The following is a 16,727-nucleotide window of genomic DNA, read 5'->3' on the forward strand; positions in this document are numbered from 1 at the left end:
GATAGAATCATCTATTCTTTTTGACTACTGTATTTTTAAGAGTCTAAATTCCAGCAGTTTTCTTCACTAATTCTAAGACTAGACATAACAATGTACATTTTTAGACATATGCAGTTAAACGCCTGCTCTTGCTTTTCACTTTGAAGAATAATTGGGTGACATCTGGAGTTACAGCCATTTGGCTTCCCACAATATGTTGTCAGGATGTTTTCTAAAAGAAAATAATTGCTCCAGGGTCTCAGAAGGCTCTAGTCTTCTTAATAATCTAGTCAGTTGTTTTAAAAACATTTTTACCCTTGACCAGTACGAGGGGTGGGAAATACAGTTTCATGACTACAATTACAACTGAATATAAACACATACTTTCCAATATTAATATAGCTGAAACTTGATGAAGAGTGAATATTTGATGTTTATATGTAGCCCCAATCTATTTTCCCAATGGAGAGATTTCTATTTTACAACTGTTTTTTAAAGCTGATGTATAGATACTCTAAGAATGTCGTTATCTTCTTGTGTTGCACCACTATTTACTGCTCTGTGATTTCTTGTATAAGTTATAGTAGTACACAATTGCATGGATCGACACTTGAGAGGAACCCTAAGTTATATAAAAAACACTTTAGCCCATTCTGTGTTACCAGACAAACTTAATACAAATGATTATCTGAATACCATCTTAATTATTACAGGGAAACACTAACAGTCCCTCATTTAACGTTTTCCTAGTCCTACATACTCCATTTTGGTTAATAAACCAGAGTTTTGTGACCAGAGTGACAATTTTCGCTATGTTTTTCTTTAAGCAATTTCCTCATATAAATTTCCTATCTCTATTATAAGCGATAATATTACATTGGTAAATATTACAAAGAACCTTTGCAGTGCCTCAAAACTTTAGGTAATGCATTGCATGGTTATATTACCATATGGATGTTTAGACTTTCTCTGAAGAAAACAAGATTTAGATCCATAATTTCTAGCCATTCAATTATTTGATTTTAATTGTAATAAATCACCACTTTGCATGCAGTTTAAGAATATAGCCACAAGAGGGCATACAACTTCATAGCCAATTATAGGCATATCTGAAGGAGATTTAGAACTCAAAGTGCAGAATGTGAATACAAAGAGTTTCTCACTGAACTGGTCCAGCTCCAAATCAAAGGTCTATGGAATCAAACAGCAAAGTTGCCAAGTACTCAGACTAAGCCTGAACATTTCCAGATTCCTTTAGAAATTAGTTTGTTTTTATCAGGGCAACCCTGAGGTACTAAGCTGAAAGCAGTTCAGGAAAGTCATGTCTAGATGGAGAGGAATACCCAGGAGCCAGTGTATCACAGACTCCAGTGCTTATGCTGTAAAACCTGAAGGAAGATTTAATTGTATCTCACACTTCATAAGTTTGTGACTTTGGGAAAGTTACATCCTTTATCTTTTGAAGACTGATGTCAAATTGATAGCTGTAGCTGTCAAATATCCCAGGAATCCTGTCATTTCAGCCTTTAACAATGGAAACTAAGGCTGAGGGTAGCTAAGTGATTTGTCTCTGTCTTCCAGAAGTAGATCCACAGTCTTTATCTTCTGAGCATGTAATTTGGTAGGTGATACACCAAAAGTTAGAGGAAACTAATAGAGTGTAAATGAGACTTAAGATAGAAAAACAAAGGACAAATAGAGAATTTAAAGTTTTTATGAGATAGTAAAAATGGCAATGAACCCTTGGCCAATCCTGAAATAAAATAATTACAGTTCCAAAGAACAAAGGAAATATTTAAAGCAAAGGAATAATTATTGTTTAAAAAGTAGGAAATAACTTTGGAACTAAGATACCAAAAACAAAGAAGTTACCTTGATTGAAAAAATGGTTTTCAAAACACTAAATTCAACAGTTAAGAGATTATGCAAAGTTCTAGAGTTTGTCCTTTATATTTTAAAAACTGATGTCATATCTGAAAGCTACAGCTTCCCATAATGTCACTATCAGAATATTCCCTTGGTTAAAACCTGAGTGGAAGCCAGTGTGGAAGTTATTTACATCTTGTATAATGCAACTGTCCCTGCAAAAACATTCGAGCTCACTCTGAACAATAGTTCTGTAGGAAAATTGGCTTTAAAAAGTCTCTCAACCCACTTACCTTCCTGTTTGTTTAAAAAACTGCTCTTCAAATTCTCTTAAGGCTTTCCGGAGTCTCTTCTTGTCAGCTCTAGTTTCTCGAAGATGGTCAAGCAGCACAGGCCTGTATCAGGCAAAATATATATTTGCCATTTAAGCACTGGCATAACAGATCATAACCAGTTTTGTCTGTTCAGAAAAAAAAAATAAGCTGATTATGTTCAAAATGTGTTCTGATCATATGAGAGTAATTTTGGAGTAAGCATGGTACACAGAAGGCTGAAACAGGAAAAGCACATAAATATGGGGAATAAACTGATAGAAAATTGGGGCGCCAGATTCTGTCCCAGTTGCTCCTCTTCCAGTCCAGCTCTCTGCTGTGGAGGATGGCCCAGGAACTTGGGCCCTGCACCCACATGGGAGACCAGGAGGAAGCACCTGGCTCCTGGCTTAGGATCGGCACAGCGTGCCAGCTGGCCGTAGTGGCCACTTGGGGGGTGAACCAACGGAAAAAGGCAGACCTTTCTCTCTCTCTCTCTAACTCTGCCTGTCCAAAAAAAAAAAAAAGAGAGAGAGAGGAAGGACAAGAGGTAAGCAAACTAACGCATTGAGGGTAACCACATTTGGTGACGGATTAATAGACACAAGAAGAGAAGATGTTAAAGTTCTGTCCTTAATCTAGGCAAATTCATTCCAGGAGAATGATAAAAACTTGAGAATGAACTCAAACCCAGAAAAACAGCTATAGTTACATGACAATTCTACTCACTTCATTCAAGAACTTGGATATACAGTTTAAGAGACTTTGTTAACTCTCTGAAATTATATATGGACATTTTCTTAAAAACAGATACCATTGATTTGAAAAAAAATTCCATATCCTCCAAAAAGTTAGAGACAATTATGTTAGAACAATCACACACTCAAAAATAATGCCTGCTTTCAAGCATGTTATATTTCTATAAGCTGGAATTAAGGTAACAATAAATCCTACAGCACATTAAAAGCTCGATTTATAACCTACTCTTTGGTCTTAGCCCATCTCTGCTTTGGGAATATAAACTCACCACACTATGTATGTTAAAGAAAATCTCATAAGCTGGGCCATAGTAGTCAGGAGTGACAGCTAATGAACGATGGTAATGATAACATTAATGAAAATCCAGACAGCTCCAGACTAGGGGGCTGTGGGAGACAAAAGAAAAGCTCATTTATTTAAGGCCAAGCAGACTCCAAATCTGGAGAAACTATGTCCTCTAAATAGACTAGGACAAAGTTTCTCACAACTGGTGACCCACAAAGGATCCTAACTCCTTTGGATCCAGTATTTTTAAATGTAACTGTACTAATACACTCTTGAGAGTTGGACTGGTGCCAGCACCCTGATGGGAAGAAACACAATTATAGCAAATTGAATATTAGTATTTATGTCACCTTGAGAATTTTATTGATACCTCTAGGTTCTCCCCAGTTAGAAGGAAAACCAAATTATACTTTGGGGCTGCTCTGGTGGATAGCACTTTTTAGAAGATCTAATAGCTCTTCTGAACTTTGCATGTACATACAAGGTGTCTCAGACCAAAATAAGTCTTCACATCTAAGGTGCATACTCACATGGTAGCCTCATGTAGATTAGACATGGAGAGAGCTGGCTGTTTTACTTCTTTCTTTTCATCTGGAAGCAGGGTCCTAACAGGCTCAGTCTCATCTGAGTAGGTGACATGTTCACCAATAGGCAGGTGAGATGCTGGGTCTGGCAAAGAAGGCTGCTGACCTCCCTGTTGACAGTCTTCATCAGAGTCCTCTTCCTCCTGCTTATCACAGAGCAAAGTTACAGAAAGTGACAAAATGATGAGTACGTCTTGAGATGCAGAAATGGGAATGGAACCATTAACAGACATGAAAACCAATGTGCCTGCTGAGAAGCAGAACAGAAAAGCTGAGAGGAGTCCGTTCTCAGTTGCAGTAGAGATCCTGCAGAAGTCAGTGAACGAAGATGCACCCACACTGGGCTAAGGTGCTCACCAAGTTCACATATGTTCACTGGCCAAAGAGAGCAGACATTTAGAACAGGCTGTAGTATGGACTACGCTGCCAGGTAATTCCTCTCCTTCATCCAGGTCTGGGCCCCAGCTTCACATACTTCATGGTGATATGAGTTAGGATGAGAAGGACTACAGATTCCTTTTGTCATCCAGAAATTTCCCAAGTCAGGCCCCTTTGTGGCCCACATTCAGATACAGGGGATACTTGGAAAATAAATTAATTCAAGAAAGGTCTCTGAAGACCAAATTAACATAAGGATACTTGTTAACCAGTTCTGATAATTCTTATCACAATAAAAAGATTTCTTGCAAAGTTTGAAAATCATACTGCACTTTAAATTATACCTTAATGGGAAATTTTTAAAATTATGAACGATTATTCTCTTAATATATTTAAAAATATAGAATTATAAATGTACTCAAGTGTACTAAAGTTTATATTTATTCCTTTTTATATTGGTATATTGAGCAAATGACCATTTTGATACTGATGGGGCAGGATTTGTGGTGGTTTTCTAGTTCTATATAACCATCAATCATTTATTAAAAGTAACCTAAACTCGCCGGCACCATGGCTCAACAGGCTAATCCTCCGCCTTGCGGCGACGGCACACCGGGTTCTAATCCCGGTTGGGGCACCGGATTCTGTCCCAGTTGCCCCTTTTCCAGGCCAGCTCTCTGCTGTGGCCTGGGAAGGCAGTGGAGGATGGCCCAAGTGCTTGGGCCCTGCACCCCATGGGAGACCAGGAGAAGCACCTGGCTCCTGCCTTCGGATCAGCGCGGTGCGCCAGCCGCAGGGCGCCGGCCGCGGCGGCCATTGGAGGGTGAACCAACGGCAAAGGAAGACCTTTCTCTCTCTCTCTCTCTCACTGTCCACTCTGCCTGTCAAAAATTTAAAAAAAAAAAAGTAACCTAAACTCATTCCAGCACTATTACATACTAAAATAAATCTACTCATACTGTGCTTAAATGGTACCAAAAATAATTGTTCCATTTTATCAAAGAATATATTCTGAAATTTCTTATTAGGAAGAAAAATTATCCAGTATAAACACAGGAAGGCTGTTCTGTCTAGCTCTGTTATAAATTAAACAATGCCAGTTAAAATCCATTGTTTCTTCTCATTACCCAAGGCAATGCAAGCAAATGTTAAAACTAGCTTCGGTCACCGGCACCATGGCTCACTGGTTAATCCTCCGCGTGCAGTGCCGGCATCCGGCATCCCTTATGGGCACCGGGTTCTAGCCCCGGATGCTCCTCTTCCAGTCTAGCTCTCTGCTGCATCCCAGGAGGGCAGTGGAGGATGGCCCTACTGCTTGGGCCCCTGCACCCACATGGGAAACCAGGAGGAAGCACCTGGCTCCTGGCATTGGATCGGCATAGCTCCAGCCATGGCGGCCATTTGGGGAGTGAACCAACGGAAGGAAGACTTCTCTCTAATTCTACCTGTCAAATTAAAAAAAAAAAAAAAAGTAGCTTCAAACACACATGTGCTATCACATATCCCTGTTTCAAAACTATTCCAATTATTAGCCACTGCTAAGTATAGTGTTGAGGGTTAGGGAAGACCTTATTTCCACTTTCTGAAAATAAAAACTGGCCTTGCTAGCAGTATATATTGCCAAAAAGGACCATTTAGAATTTTCATAGTACTAACTATGACAGAGTTGACTACACACCAATATAAAGCACTGGTAGAGGTTTCTAGTTAATGCAAGCTTCCTGACTTACAATTGTTGGAATAAGAGAAGGCGTTGACAAGATTTGCTTGATAATTCTGTACCGATCATAAAGAGGCTTTATGAGGTTCTTGTCTTGCTTGGTTACCTGAAAAACATGAAACTATTTTTTCTTAAGAATAAAAACATCATTTTTAGCAGGCAAAAAAAAAAAAATCATGACACTTCAAAGGATTATAATGCCATATTAATAAGAAAAAAAAGGTGCCATTCATTTATAAGATTCTGTATGTAACATATGCCAACATTTCCTAGGAAAACTTCCTAGCACGGATGGGGAACATCCAGCCTGCAGGCCATAGAAGGCCCAGCAAAGCATCTGGTCTGGCCCTACCAAGGACTCAAAATTCAATACATCTATAGCAGGCTAATTTTTAAGTTGATAATTTTATATGACCTGTGAATGATATTATAAGTATCTAAATGGCCCTTGGCACAAAAAAAAAGGTTCCCCACTCCTACCTTAAAGGACAGGTTGAAGTTTTAGAAAGATGGTTTGTAGAGCTTTCTAGAGGAGCAGGCAATTTGTCAACTGGTTGAAGCTTTAATTACTACTTCAGTCTTGATGGAAAAAACCCAGACTTACTGATTTTTCTTCTTAAACACTTATTTTTCTTCTTAAACATCTATTTTATCTATGTGGACTTTAATGATTATATTGATAGACATCAACCTTGTGCAAAATCTTCATTACACACTTGAGTTATACGGTAGCTTACTGGGTAGCTCTGATATGAACTAAGTTACTTGGACAAAACATGTAACTTATCTGAATGCTCAATTTCCTACCCATAAAACAAATTTCAAGTTACAAAGTTCCTTTCAACTAAAGAATTTCATAAACTCTTGATGCAGTAATGCAGTATATATTCATTTGTTGCATGGTCTAGCCTCAAATTCTAATTTCAAGGATCACATTGTATGTCTATCTACTTACCTACCTACATCCAAAGTGACCCAACTCCTCTGCTTGTTTTTTCTCCCTGCTGTGTATTCTACATTAATTTGCTGCATACTAGTATATACAGTTTCTCTTTCTCTCTGGGCCTATGGTTTAATACTTGGCAAGTAGTGGGAGGGAAATGGCAGAAATAGCTCATAATATCATCACCCTGGTATCTTTTATCAGAGTACACAGGTTCAAGCATACCATATTCCTTTGCCTTCCAGACACCCCAGAGAGAACCTTGAAGGAAAAGATAATGACCTAAATGTGTGTTAATCTTTCCATTTAATCCCATGCTACCCTACCCCCATCTCAATAGCAAACCATCCTGGCCCGTATTGATTGATCTTTTCTCTAAACTTTTTTGTCTTATCGTCTGGGCCTTAACTGCTTTCTGTGTTTAAGTCTTACCTGCTCAAATACATTAAAAGTTTCTTGAGAACTGAGTTCAGATCTGGACTTTTTAAGTTTTCACACCCGCATCCCCACTATCAGTCTATCAGCACAGGTTTATAGGCAAAAATGACTAATTTTTAGCAATATTTATAGAAATTCCACAAGATATAACCTAAGGCTTTTTCATCTTTATTTTCACTAGAAAAATAACTGATCTCTGCAGAGGCCTTTTAAGTGTTTGTTAACCCCAAGAGCCTTTAGTTTATTAGCCCATCATTCCTTAAACATTATCTTAGTCATGACACATCTTCCCCTAGAGGGGGGAGGAATCGGTCTCATGATTCTATGATTCCATGATTTTACTCTTAGAATCATTACCACAATTCCTGGAGACATGAGGCTTCAATGGCTAGCCTAGTTGAGTTTCTTAGACACAGGAAAACTGGGTAAAGAGTTGAGTCTCTAAAGCTAAGAAGTCCAGAGAGAATTGCTCACTGTCCAGAGAAGAGAATGTCAGTTTTACTTCTCTGCTTAAGAAAGAGCTTGTTTATGAGGATGATTAGAGAGAATGTTTTTATATATAAATGTCTGTGGTTTACTATGAGAGATTATATGGCACCAGGCCCATGTAGAGAAAGAAAAACAAACATGTTGGTAAACGTGCTAGAGCTACGGTAGTTTTTTCCCAAACAACTTTGCCATCAGGTCAACAAGAAAACACATCTGGACTGGCCACTCAGTAGCAGTTCTGTGTCTTGCAAAGTCGGCTTGTTTTTGGGCTACTATTCCAGAACATAGTGATTGGGATCATCTACAGGGTTGGTTAGGAGTTTTTATATGGCAAAGCTATCAAGGTATCAGCAAATCATATATAACTGTATTCTAGGCATGGCCTTCTTTTTGCTCACTCTCTTGTTAGTTTCATTCCTCTAGTGCTAAACAGAAAAATTAAAAAAAAAAAAAAAAAAAAAAGGAGGAGCATGGGGCTGGCACTGTGGTATAGTGAGTTAAGCCACTGCCTGCATTGCCAGCACCCCATATGGGTGCCAGTTCGAATCCCAGCTGCTCTACTTCTGCTAAAGTGGCTAGGAAAGCAGCCAAAGATGGCCCAAGTCCTTGCGCCCCTGCACTCACGTGGGAGACCTGGAAGAAGCTCCTGACTTCAGCCATTATAGCCATTTAGGGGATGAGTCAGCGGATGGATCTCTCTCTCTCTGTCCTTGTCTCTCCCCTTCCCTGTTTGTAACTGTCTTTCAAATAAATATAACTCTGTAAAATAAAGAAATAGAAAAAAAATTTTTAAAAGAAAATAAATCTTTAAAAAAATAAAATGGAGGAGTAGGAAGGTAAGAATAATTATGTTTTGGGGTTTATCTCCTTATAAATATCTCCTTAAAATTATCTTGAAAATTAAGTGTCACAAAATATACCTACTTAGACATCTGGACAGCTCTCTCTGGCTATTTAAGCTACTCAACATGATCTTTGTTTCCACATTTACATAATAAAAATAAAAAGTTAGTTTATATCTTTTATGCTATAGACAGGAAGGGTTGTATAGAATGAGAGAAGAGAGAAAATCCATTCATTTCCAGGGCACAACAATGTCCTGTGACCCAAAGTTATTACCTCTAAAAATTATCCATAGATAAAAGAGAGAAACGTATTCATTAGCAGTATCTGCACCAGCAAGGCAATGCTGTTGTGGGATTTATCAATGTCAGCACAAGCTCTGACTAAACACCAAACATTTCAGAAAGAGATGTAATAAAAGTCTCTTTGGAAAAGAAGTCATTCTTCATCTTCCAAGTTTTAATATTTAATGCAGTTTCAGTAAGAAGACTGGGACTGCAGATAAAAGTCATCTGTCAATTTAAGTTTAAAGAAACCAGACCTAATGTGATTACCTGAAATGTTAGTCAGCTCACTGAGGCAGGATTAATTCTATCTGCTATGGAAATAGTTAATCCTCACTGAGGTTGTGCTGCGGCTTGTCTCAGTAAGCCTTATGGTGGCTGGTCAGTGGTAGCCTATCTTACGCCCTCCCAGGCACAATGCTGAAGCTATATATACTAAAGATTACATGTTCTACTTTAGATTTTTTTATCTGAAAGACCTAATGTTAATTTACTGCAGAGCTGTTTGGCTTATTTAAAGGGGTTCTGATAATTATTAACAGATATTTCAATTGAAATAGGATAATTGACATTACATAAGGATGACTTCCAAAGCACTCAGATTTTTCTCTGATCTATGGGCTCTCATTTGCATGTGTCTATTTGACTTAGATGTTTTGGTGTGATGACCACCTATTCCAGTTGGTCCAGGACTGAGGTATTCCCCAAGACATAGAATTTTCAGTGCTAAAAGTAAGAAAGTCCTGGGCCAGCTGGGATGGCTGTCATTCTGTTCCTCAAAGATCTTAAATTTAGCAAGTTCCAAGTAAGGCTCTAAAGTTTCCATTCCACTCCCAAATATGCTCCTCCTGAGGCTTCTCCATGTCAGTAAATGAACCTGTCATCCGGCTGGGTTCTTCCGTTCCCATCACATATTTCAGCATGCCTTTTTTATTCCAACCAAAGTAAACTTTGAATGCATTTCTTTCTTTCCATCTCCAAGGCTATCATGCTAATCCAAGCCACCTATTTCATCTCCCATTTCCCCTTATGATTTATTTACACAATCAAGTATATTTAAAATATTAATCATATTATGTCATTTTTCTACATATAACCATTCCAACAACTTGCCAGTACTCTCCATAGCCTAGAAGGTCCTGTGTGATGAGACCCAATCCATCTTTCTGACTTCATCTCATGCCATCCTGTGCTGCAGCCCTCAGATCTGAGAAGTCCAAGTACACAATAAGCTCTTGGTTCCTTCAAGGCCTTCACACCTGCCATTCCATCTGTTTAGAATGCTCTTTGCTTCTGCCTTTATCCAATTTTTTTTTTCCATTAAATGTCATCCCCTTGGTCTTCTTATCCTATCTGAAGTAGAAACCATACCTATACTTTTCTATCATTTGACCCTAGTCCTGCTCTAAGTCTTTATACCAATCCCAATTCTCCTCCCACTATCTTGTTTAATTGAGTAGAATGTAGAATTAGGACTTGGGTACTAACCAATTTGCTTTTATTGAAATGCTCAAGGCAACTCTAACATACAGGAAAGATTCTCACAACTATTGAAAGATGGAAAACCATGGGTGAGCATACAGAAATTATTCCATCTCTATAACAAAAGTTTATAATCTTCAGTGGGGGATGGACATGTTGGTCACAATGGAAACCTTCTATTAACTCTTTACAACATGTATTAGTTTTTCAAGTCTAAAGGTATCTCATAAAGACAGGGGTGGCAACATTTCTACTTTAGATTACAAGTCTCAATGTAAAGGATTAATCTAGGGGCACAGTGTAAGCTTTTGGGGGTTTGGCATATGTCACCACCTTATATTTAATGTCAGATAATGTATAAAGAACAAGTAAAGGTGGGCTTCTCAAGACATCATTTAAAGTTAAATGTTGTGGTTTGTTCATTTATCTGTCCATTTGTCCATTCGCTCAGTGGACATGTATTCAACACTTACTATGCACAGCAACAGTCCTTTTATACCAGGAATCTAAGTGTAGTATGAGAAACAGAAAATGACATATAGGATAGAGCTATGGTAAGAACTGAAAGGCAGCCATACCAATGTAGCTGAGTCAGGAAGGATAAAAGGAAAGCTTCTCTGGCCTAAGCAAAATGGAAATTGAGGCATGCAGAAAGAAGAGGGATTGACCAGATACATGCTAGCTGCTCTTTTATTTGAGATCCAGGCTTCCATATCTGGTGCCTAATTGACAACTCTGTCCAGTTGCCATGGATATTTCAAAACTAAGATTTCTGATGATGCAAACTTGAGTTGCAATAACAGCCCCAAGAAACCCTACTTTTCTACTCCTATTAGGCAGATTTCTTTACTATTTATGCCCCATCCTTGCTTCACTACTTTTTAGTAGTGAAGTGTCTTTCAGACAATATGCTTACTCCCTAGTCTTTGGTTCATTTGCTCATTTGAGAGGGGGAACGTAGGGGCTGAGAGCAGTGTGACATACCCTAGTCTCTCTGCCATTTACTTTCCTTCAACACACAGGATTATAACCCCTACAACAGGGGCACATCCTAGAATCATATGGCAACACCCACAAGTCATGAACAATACCCCACCAGGAGCACAACTGACTACAGTTTCACAACCAGTCTCCTAAAGTTGTTTATGTGGTGACAAAATACTCAGCCGAATGAGTCACAGGCATGAACTTAACTGATACTATGTGGGATGCAGGGACCCTATAATGATATGGTGAGATACCTTGGAGTCCTCCTGTGGCGGAAGCTGCTGTCTCTTCTCCTTCAGACATGTCCACACAGCATCTGTAGTCTCCTCCCCAGAAAAGCTTGGCTCAGGGCCTGCAGCTTCTGGCTTCCCATGCTCTCTGGGGACTGTGGGTTGCTCACACGAGAGGTTTCCAGGTGGGCCTTTGGGAGCACTCCCTTGTTCTTCTGACAGCTTCAGCTTTAGTTCTAAGAGAAATGCTGCGAGTTACTAGGAGAGTAGCATTCACTGACCCTAATAATAACAACAAGCCTTTCAGAAATTTACCCACTGATTTCCAACTGTACAAATGACCAATGTTAATGGTTTTCCAAAGGGCAAGGGCAGGGTTAATAACCAGGGCTAACAGCATAAGCTCCCAGTGAGATGTAAAAATAGGTCTACAAGAGGCTTGGATATCATGGAAGTAGAAGGTGAGTGAAGATAACTCAGTGTTTAGGTTTATGGGAAGAAGCATTCTGCAAGAAAATTGGTAGGAGCTACTTCCTAAGTTTCTACCTGCTGCCTACCATAGCACCTGAAGTATTGTACTCAGAGATTCATTTGCCTAAAGTTTTGAATCTTTTGTATTCATCAGGAGCCCCAAGGGAAGCGCAAGTACCTCTGGAAGGCCTTACACATGCAGACACCTGGGGAAATATAGGAGGGGTGGGAAAAAGGGGGATGGGAAGGCCAGTGTCAACCTAACAGAGGTCACCAATTTATCTAGAACCACCTTCTAAAACCCAGGAATCACCACTACTGTAGTATGGCTTTATAGAAACTTAGAAAATCAAAAATAGAAAAGCCCAGGGATTACATTACAGAATATGTTGAGAGTGGTCATTTGAATGAAGCCATTTACATTGACTTTTCAGTTGCCGAGCTCATTGTCTTTGTTGGGTGTTTGTTTTCTGGTTAGATTCTGGCTTGGTGTTTAAACACTGCATATTTTATAAACCTGCTACATTTTTTTTTTTTTGACAGACAGTGAGAGACAGAGACAGAGAGAAAGGTCTTCCTTCCATTGGTTCACTTCCCAAATGGCCACTATGGCCGGCGCTGCACTGATCCGAAGCCAGAAGCCAGGTGCTTCTTCCTGGTCTCCCATGTGGTTGCAGGGGCCTAAGCGTTTGTTCCATCCTCCACTGCCTTCCCGGGCCACAGCAGAGAGCTGGACTGGAAGAGGAGCAACCAGGACTAGAACCTGGTGCCCATATGGGATGCTGGCGCCACAGGCGGAGGATTAACCAAGTGAGCCACGGCGCCGGCCCCAACCTGCTACATCATTACAGTTCCAATGAATTAATACTCCCTTCTAATTCTTTCTCATCTTCATCCTTCCAGAAATCTGGAAAAACCTCCATCTCTAAGAATTTATATTAGTGTGGAAAGAAGAAGAAAATCATTTTTATTGGTAAATAGTAGTCCTTTTTAAATGGATTTTTAAAAGTCATACTCTAGGCCAGCGCCGTGGCTCAATAGGCTAATCCTCTGCCTTGTGGCACCGGCACACCAGGTTCTAGTCCCGGTCGGGGTGCTGGATTCTGTCCCGGTTGCCCCTCTTCCAGGCCAGCTCTCTGCTGTGGCCCGGGAGTGCAGTGGAGGATGGCCCAAGTACTTGGATCCTGCACACCATGGGAGACCAGGAGAAGCACCTGGCTCCTGCCTTCAGATCAGCGCAGTGCGCCGGCCATTGGAGGGTGAACCAACGGCAAAGGAAGACCTTTCTCTCTGTCTCTCTCACTATCCACTCTGCCTGTCAAAAAAAAAAAAAAAAAAAAAAAAAAAAAAAAAAAGTCATACTCTACCATATCCACAGAAGGACAAAGAATAGCATTTGACTAGGAAGCAGGAGAACCCCAGTGTTACACCTGGCTTGCCATCTCGCAGCCACAGCTCCTTTTTAGGCACAAAGACCCTCATCTGTGCAGTGGCGCATGTGGCCGATTCTCAGTCTGCTGCTGTTTCCAACATTCCTTTGTCCAGTAACCTGACGCTCTCCATGTTCAAATGTTCCTGCAATGAAGTCAATCAGTCTACTTGGAATCTAGAGATCCAGTCTCTTGGTAAAGGGTTTATTAAATGGGTCTAAACCGTGAAGGAAATCCAGGACTCTTGATTTCAAACAAGGCTTCCAATTTAAGTGCGAAACAGGATTCAAGAGAACACAGGTGGAAATGATTCACAGTCGCCCTGGAGCACATCGCCACTACTTTAACTGCTTCCTTCCCGAGGAGACAGACCTTTGGCTGGCATTTACCTTTGAGCTGTTTGCGACCTTTAGCCAAATCATTCATCCATTTCAGGACTTCAGGATTAGAAGTCTTGTCACCGTGTGAAGGCTGCCGAAGGAGGGGAAGAAGGGGGCGGGAGAGAAGGAGGTAAGAAAGGAAAAACACTTTTTCAACCGCTGAGCTACACCAAGATTCTTTGGGGACCTATAAAGCTGGCGAAGAAACTCCAGCGATGGAACTGCATCTAGAAAACAGCAACCATTCCTGACCTCCACTCTTCCATCCATGGCATGGACAAGCTTTCCTTTTCACATAGGCCCCACACTGCCCCCAGCAGGCACTCGGACAAAGCAATGCCTACTACCCAGCCAGTGGTTCACACACATGGCTTTATATGACTGTAACCTGCGACAAGATTTAGTGCTTGTCAGTCATATCCTCAAGCTGAAGAAAGGAGACCACCGGACCTCTACAACCTTACAACAGGGCCTGAGAGGGAGAGGGCAGTCTGTTAGGGGGATACCCCGATTTCTAATCCTCTCACCACTCCTAGGACTCCGTTTTTACTCCAGTTAGCAGTCACGGGAACAAAATCACCAGTGTGTGACCTCAGGCAGGTACTTGGTCTCTCTGTGCCTCAGTCTTATCTATCAGAGATGAGGAGAGGAGAGCAGACGAGAGGAGCCAAGAGAGCCACATGTTCAGGAACAGGTCCTTTTAAAACTTTGCCAGAGGGCGGGCAGGGAAGTAGGAATAGCGAATTCCATTTGGATGGGGGTGGAGCTTGACACCGGTGGTTGGGCCATGTGGCCACCTGGCTTTCAGCAATGGCGGCGGGGAGCTAGGGCTTAGGATGTAAATCAGGGTGTAGATCGCTCCATAGATAAAACGGTGCAAAAGATTTTTGAAGTCCACGAATACAAAGGGTCTGCAAAAAGTTTATGGGAAATGCATATTATAAAAAACTATGTATGGATTTCAAATTTTGCACTAAAATAAGCTTGTTTCTTAATTCCATTTTCCCATAAGCTTTTTTTTCTAAGTAAACAATTTCATGTATTTCATTTACACAGATTTAGAAACAGTGATACTTCCCACCCCATCTTCCCTCCCACCCATGCTCTCACCCTTCCTCCTTCTTCCTCTTATTCCTTCTCTTAATTTTCACAGTGATATACTTTCAGCTTACTTTATAAGATTAACCCTACACTAAACATTCACAGTAAGAAGAAAAAAAAAAACATTGTTCCTCAACAGTAGGGACAAGGGCTATACACAATCATTGGAGCTCAAAATGTCAGTTTCACTCCTGTACATTTTTGGTACTCTGTTACAACAGATTAGGGGAAGCATGGTATTTGTCTTTTTAGGACTGGCTTATTTCACTAAGTATAATGGTTTCCAGTTGCATCTATTTTGTTGCAAAAGACAGGATTTCATTCTTTTTTATGGCTGAGTAGTGTTCCCCTCTCTCTTTCTCTCTCTCTCTCTCTCTCTCTCTATATATATATATATATACACATATATATATATAACTTATATATAATGTATATATATTTCAGAAACTTTTCAAAGTAATGCATACATAAGGAATCATATAATAATGCTCAAGATGACATAATCATAAAAGTATGAAACATGTGCATTGTTAGTGACCAAATCTAGAGGCTCTCTCATCTTTCTTTAAGGATTCACTGAATGCATGTAACATCGACAAGCCATTGCTGAGACAGAGGTACAGGAATAAGGAAAACATTCATTTCAGTTCACAGGAAAAAACTATACCTATGTGACAGAATCATAAATACACATAACATTAGGAAGGTTCATTATGAAACACAGCCATGCTTCTGTCATTCTAGAGTGGTAGAAAAACCACACGTGTTAAAATGGAAAAGCTGACTGAATGAAAAAGACAATGATTCTTCCCCAGGGGAGCCTGGACAGGAGTGCTATGTTTTCCATGAGGGAGCCCTGATTTTTCAAGACCATAGACAGTGACACGTGGGCACCTCTTCCTCCCAAAATGGCTGAGCCTGACTCTATCTCTGGTTTGCTGTAGTGATGCATGGTACTCCTCCCAGTCTAGGCCTTTGGCTTTGGTAGAAGTCTGGGTATATGGACTGTCAATGTTTTACATTTGGTTTCCCCAAACCATCTGAGTTTGACAGTCCTCACTGCATCTGCCCCACAGTTAATTCTCTCTCTCCCTCTCTCCTTCTCTTACACACACACACACACACACATACACACACACAAATCCTCAAGACCTTAAGTCAAAGACCATCAAACAAATGAGCTTTCACTGCTGCACATAGGACTTAGAAGACATTTAAGACTGAATTTTCTGACAAAATAATTTGAAGGCTAAAATCATTTTCTTAAATGAATTTTTTATTCCCTTACCCTTAGGGTTACTTTTAAAAGAGGTTAAATCAAGCTGTCCTGGATGGTACCCTCCATGACATGAAAGTTTTCACATACAAGCCATGGATCTTCAAGCCTTCTAACTTCTGAGAAAATATTCTGGCTGAACAGACTCCAGTGGTCATACCCTCAGGTGCTAGAGTTGACATTTTGTTCAGTGCCATGAAAATGGAGCTCCCAAGCTCCATTTCACATAACAGAAGGTACCACTAGCCCAGTTCTGTTGTCTTCCACAGAAGATCCCTACAATATAGTAGGTCTCTGGACTGATACTGAGAAGACCTGAGTTGTTATCTTGGCTAGATCAGTTCTTTGTAGTGTGATCCCAGGGAATTCACTCAATATCTGTAATTGTCAGAGAAGAAAAAGACTAGCAGATCCTTATAATTCTAACATTCTGTTTCTACTGAGTAGACATGTGGCGACAGCAGCATTTTTCTAACCCCTAGAGTCTAAAA

General features: G+C 40.2%; 1 protein-coding gene across 5 annotated transcripts in view; it reads right to left on the reverse strand.

Annotated features, from left to right (window-relative positions):
* Positions 1-16,727, reverse strand: part of FAM13C (family with sequence similarity 13 member C) — a 121,440-nt gene that overhangs the window by 1,178 nt on the left and 103,535 nt on the right. For 2 of the 5 annotated variants that reach the window (XM_062214244.1, XM_062214240.1), the window contains 5 exons: positions 13,869-13,950; positions 11,603-11,814; positions 5,893-6,003; positions 3,731-3,930; positions 2,139-2,240 (listed from right to left, as the gene is read on the reverse strand). In XM_062214244.1, coding sequence (XP_062070228.1) covers positions 2,139-2,240; positions 3,731-3,930; positions 5,893-6,003; positions 11,603-11,814; positions 13,869-13,950 — 707 coding nt within the window. The remainder of the gene's footprint in view (positions 1-2,138; positions 2,241-3,730; positions 3,931-5,892; positions 6,004-11,602; positions 11,815-13,868; positions 13,951-16,727) is intronic. The other 3 variants (XM_062214243.1, XM_062214242.1, XM_062214241.1) reach the window with 3 other exon arrangements.

The sequence above is a fragment of the Lepus europaeus genome, chromosome 17, assembly GCF_033115175.1.
Source record: "Lepus europaeus isolate LE1 chromosome 17, mLepTim1.pri, whole genome shotgun sequence".
Classification (NCBI taxonomy): Eukaryota; Metazoa; Chordata; class Mammalia; order Lagomorpha; family Leporidae; genus Lepus; species Lepus europaeus.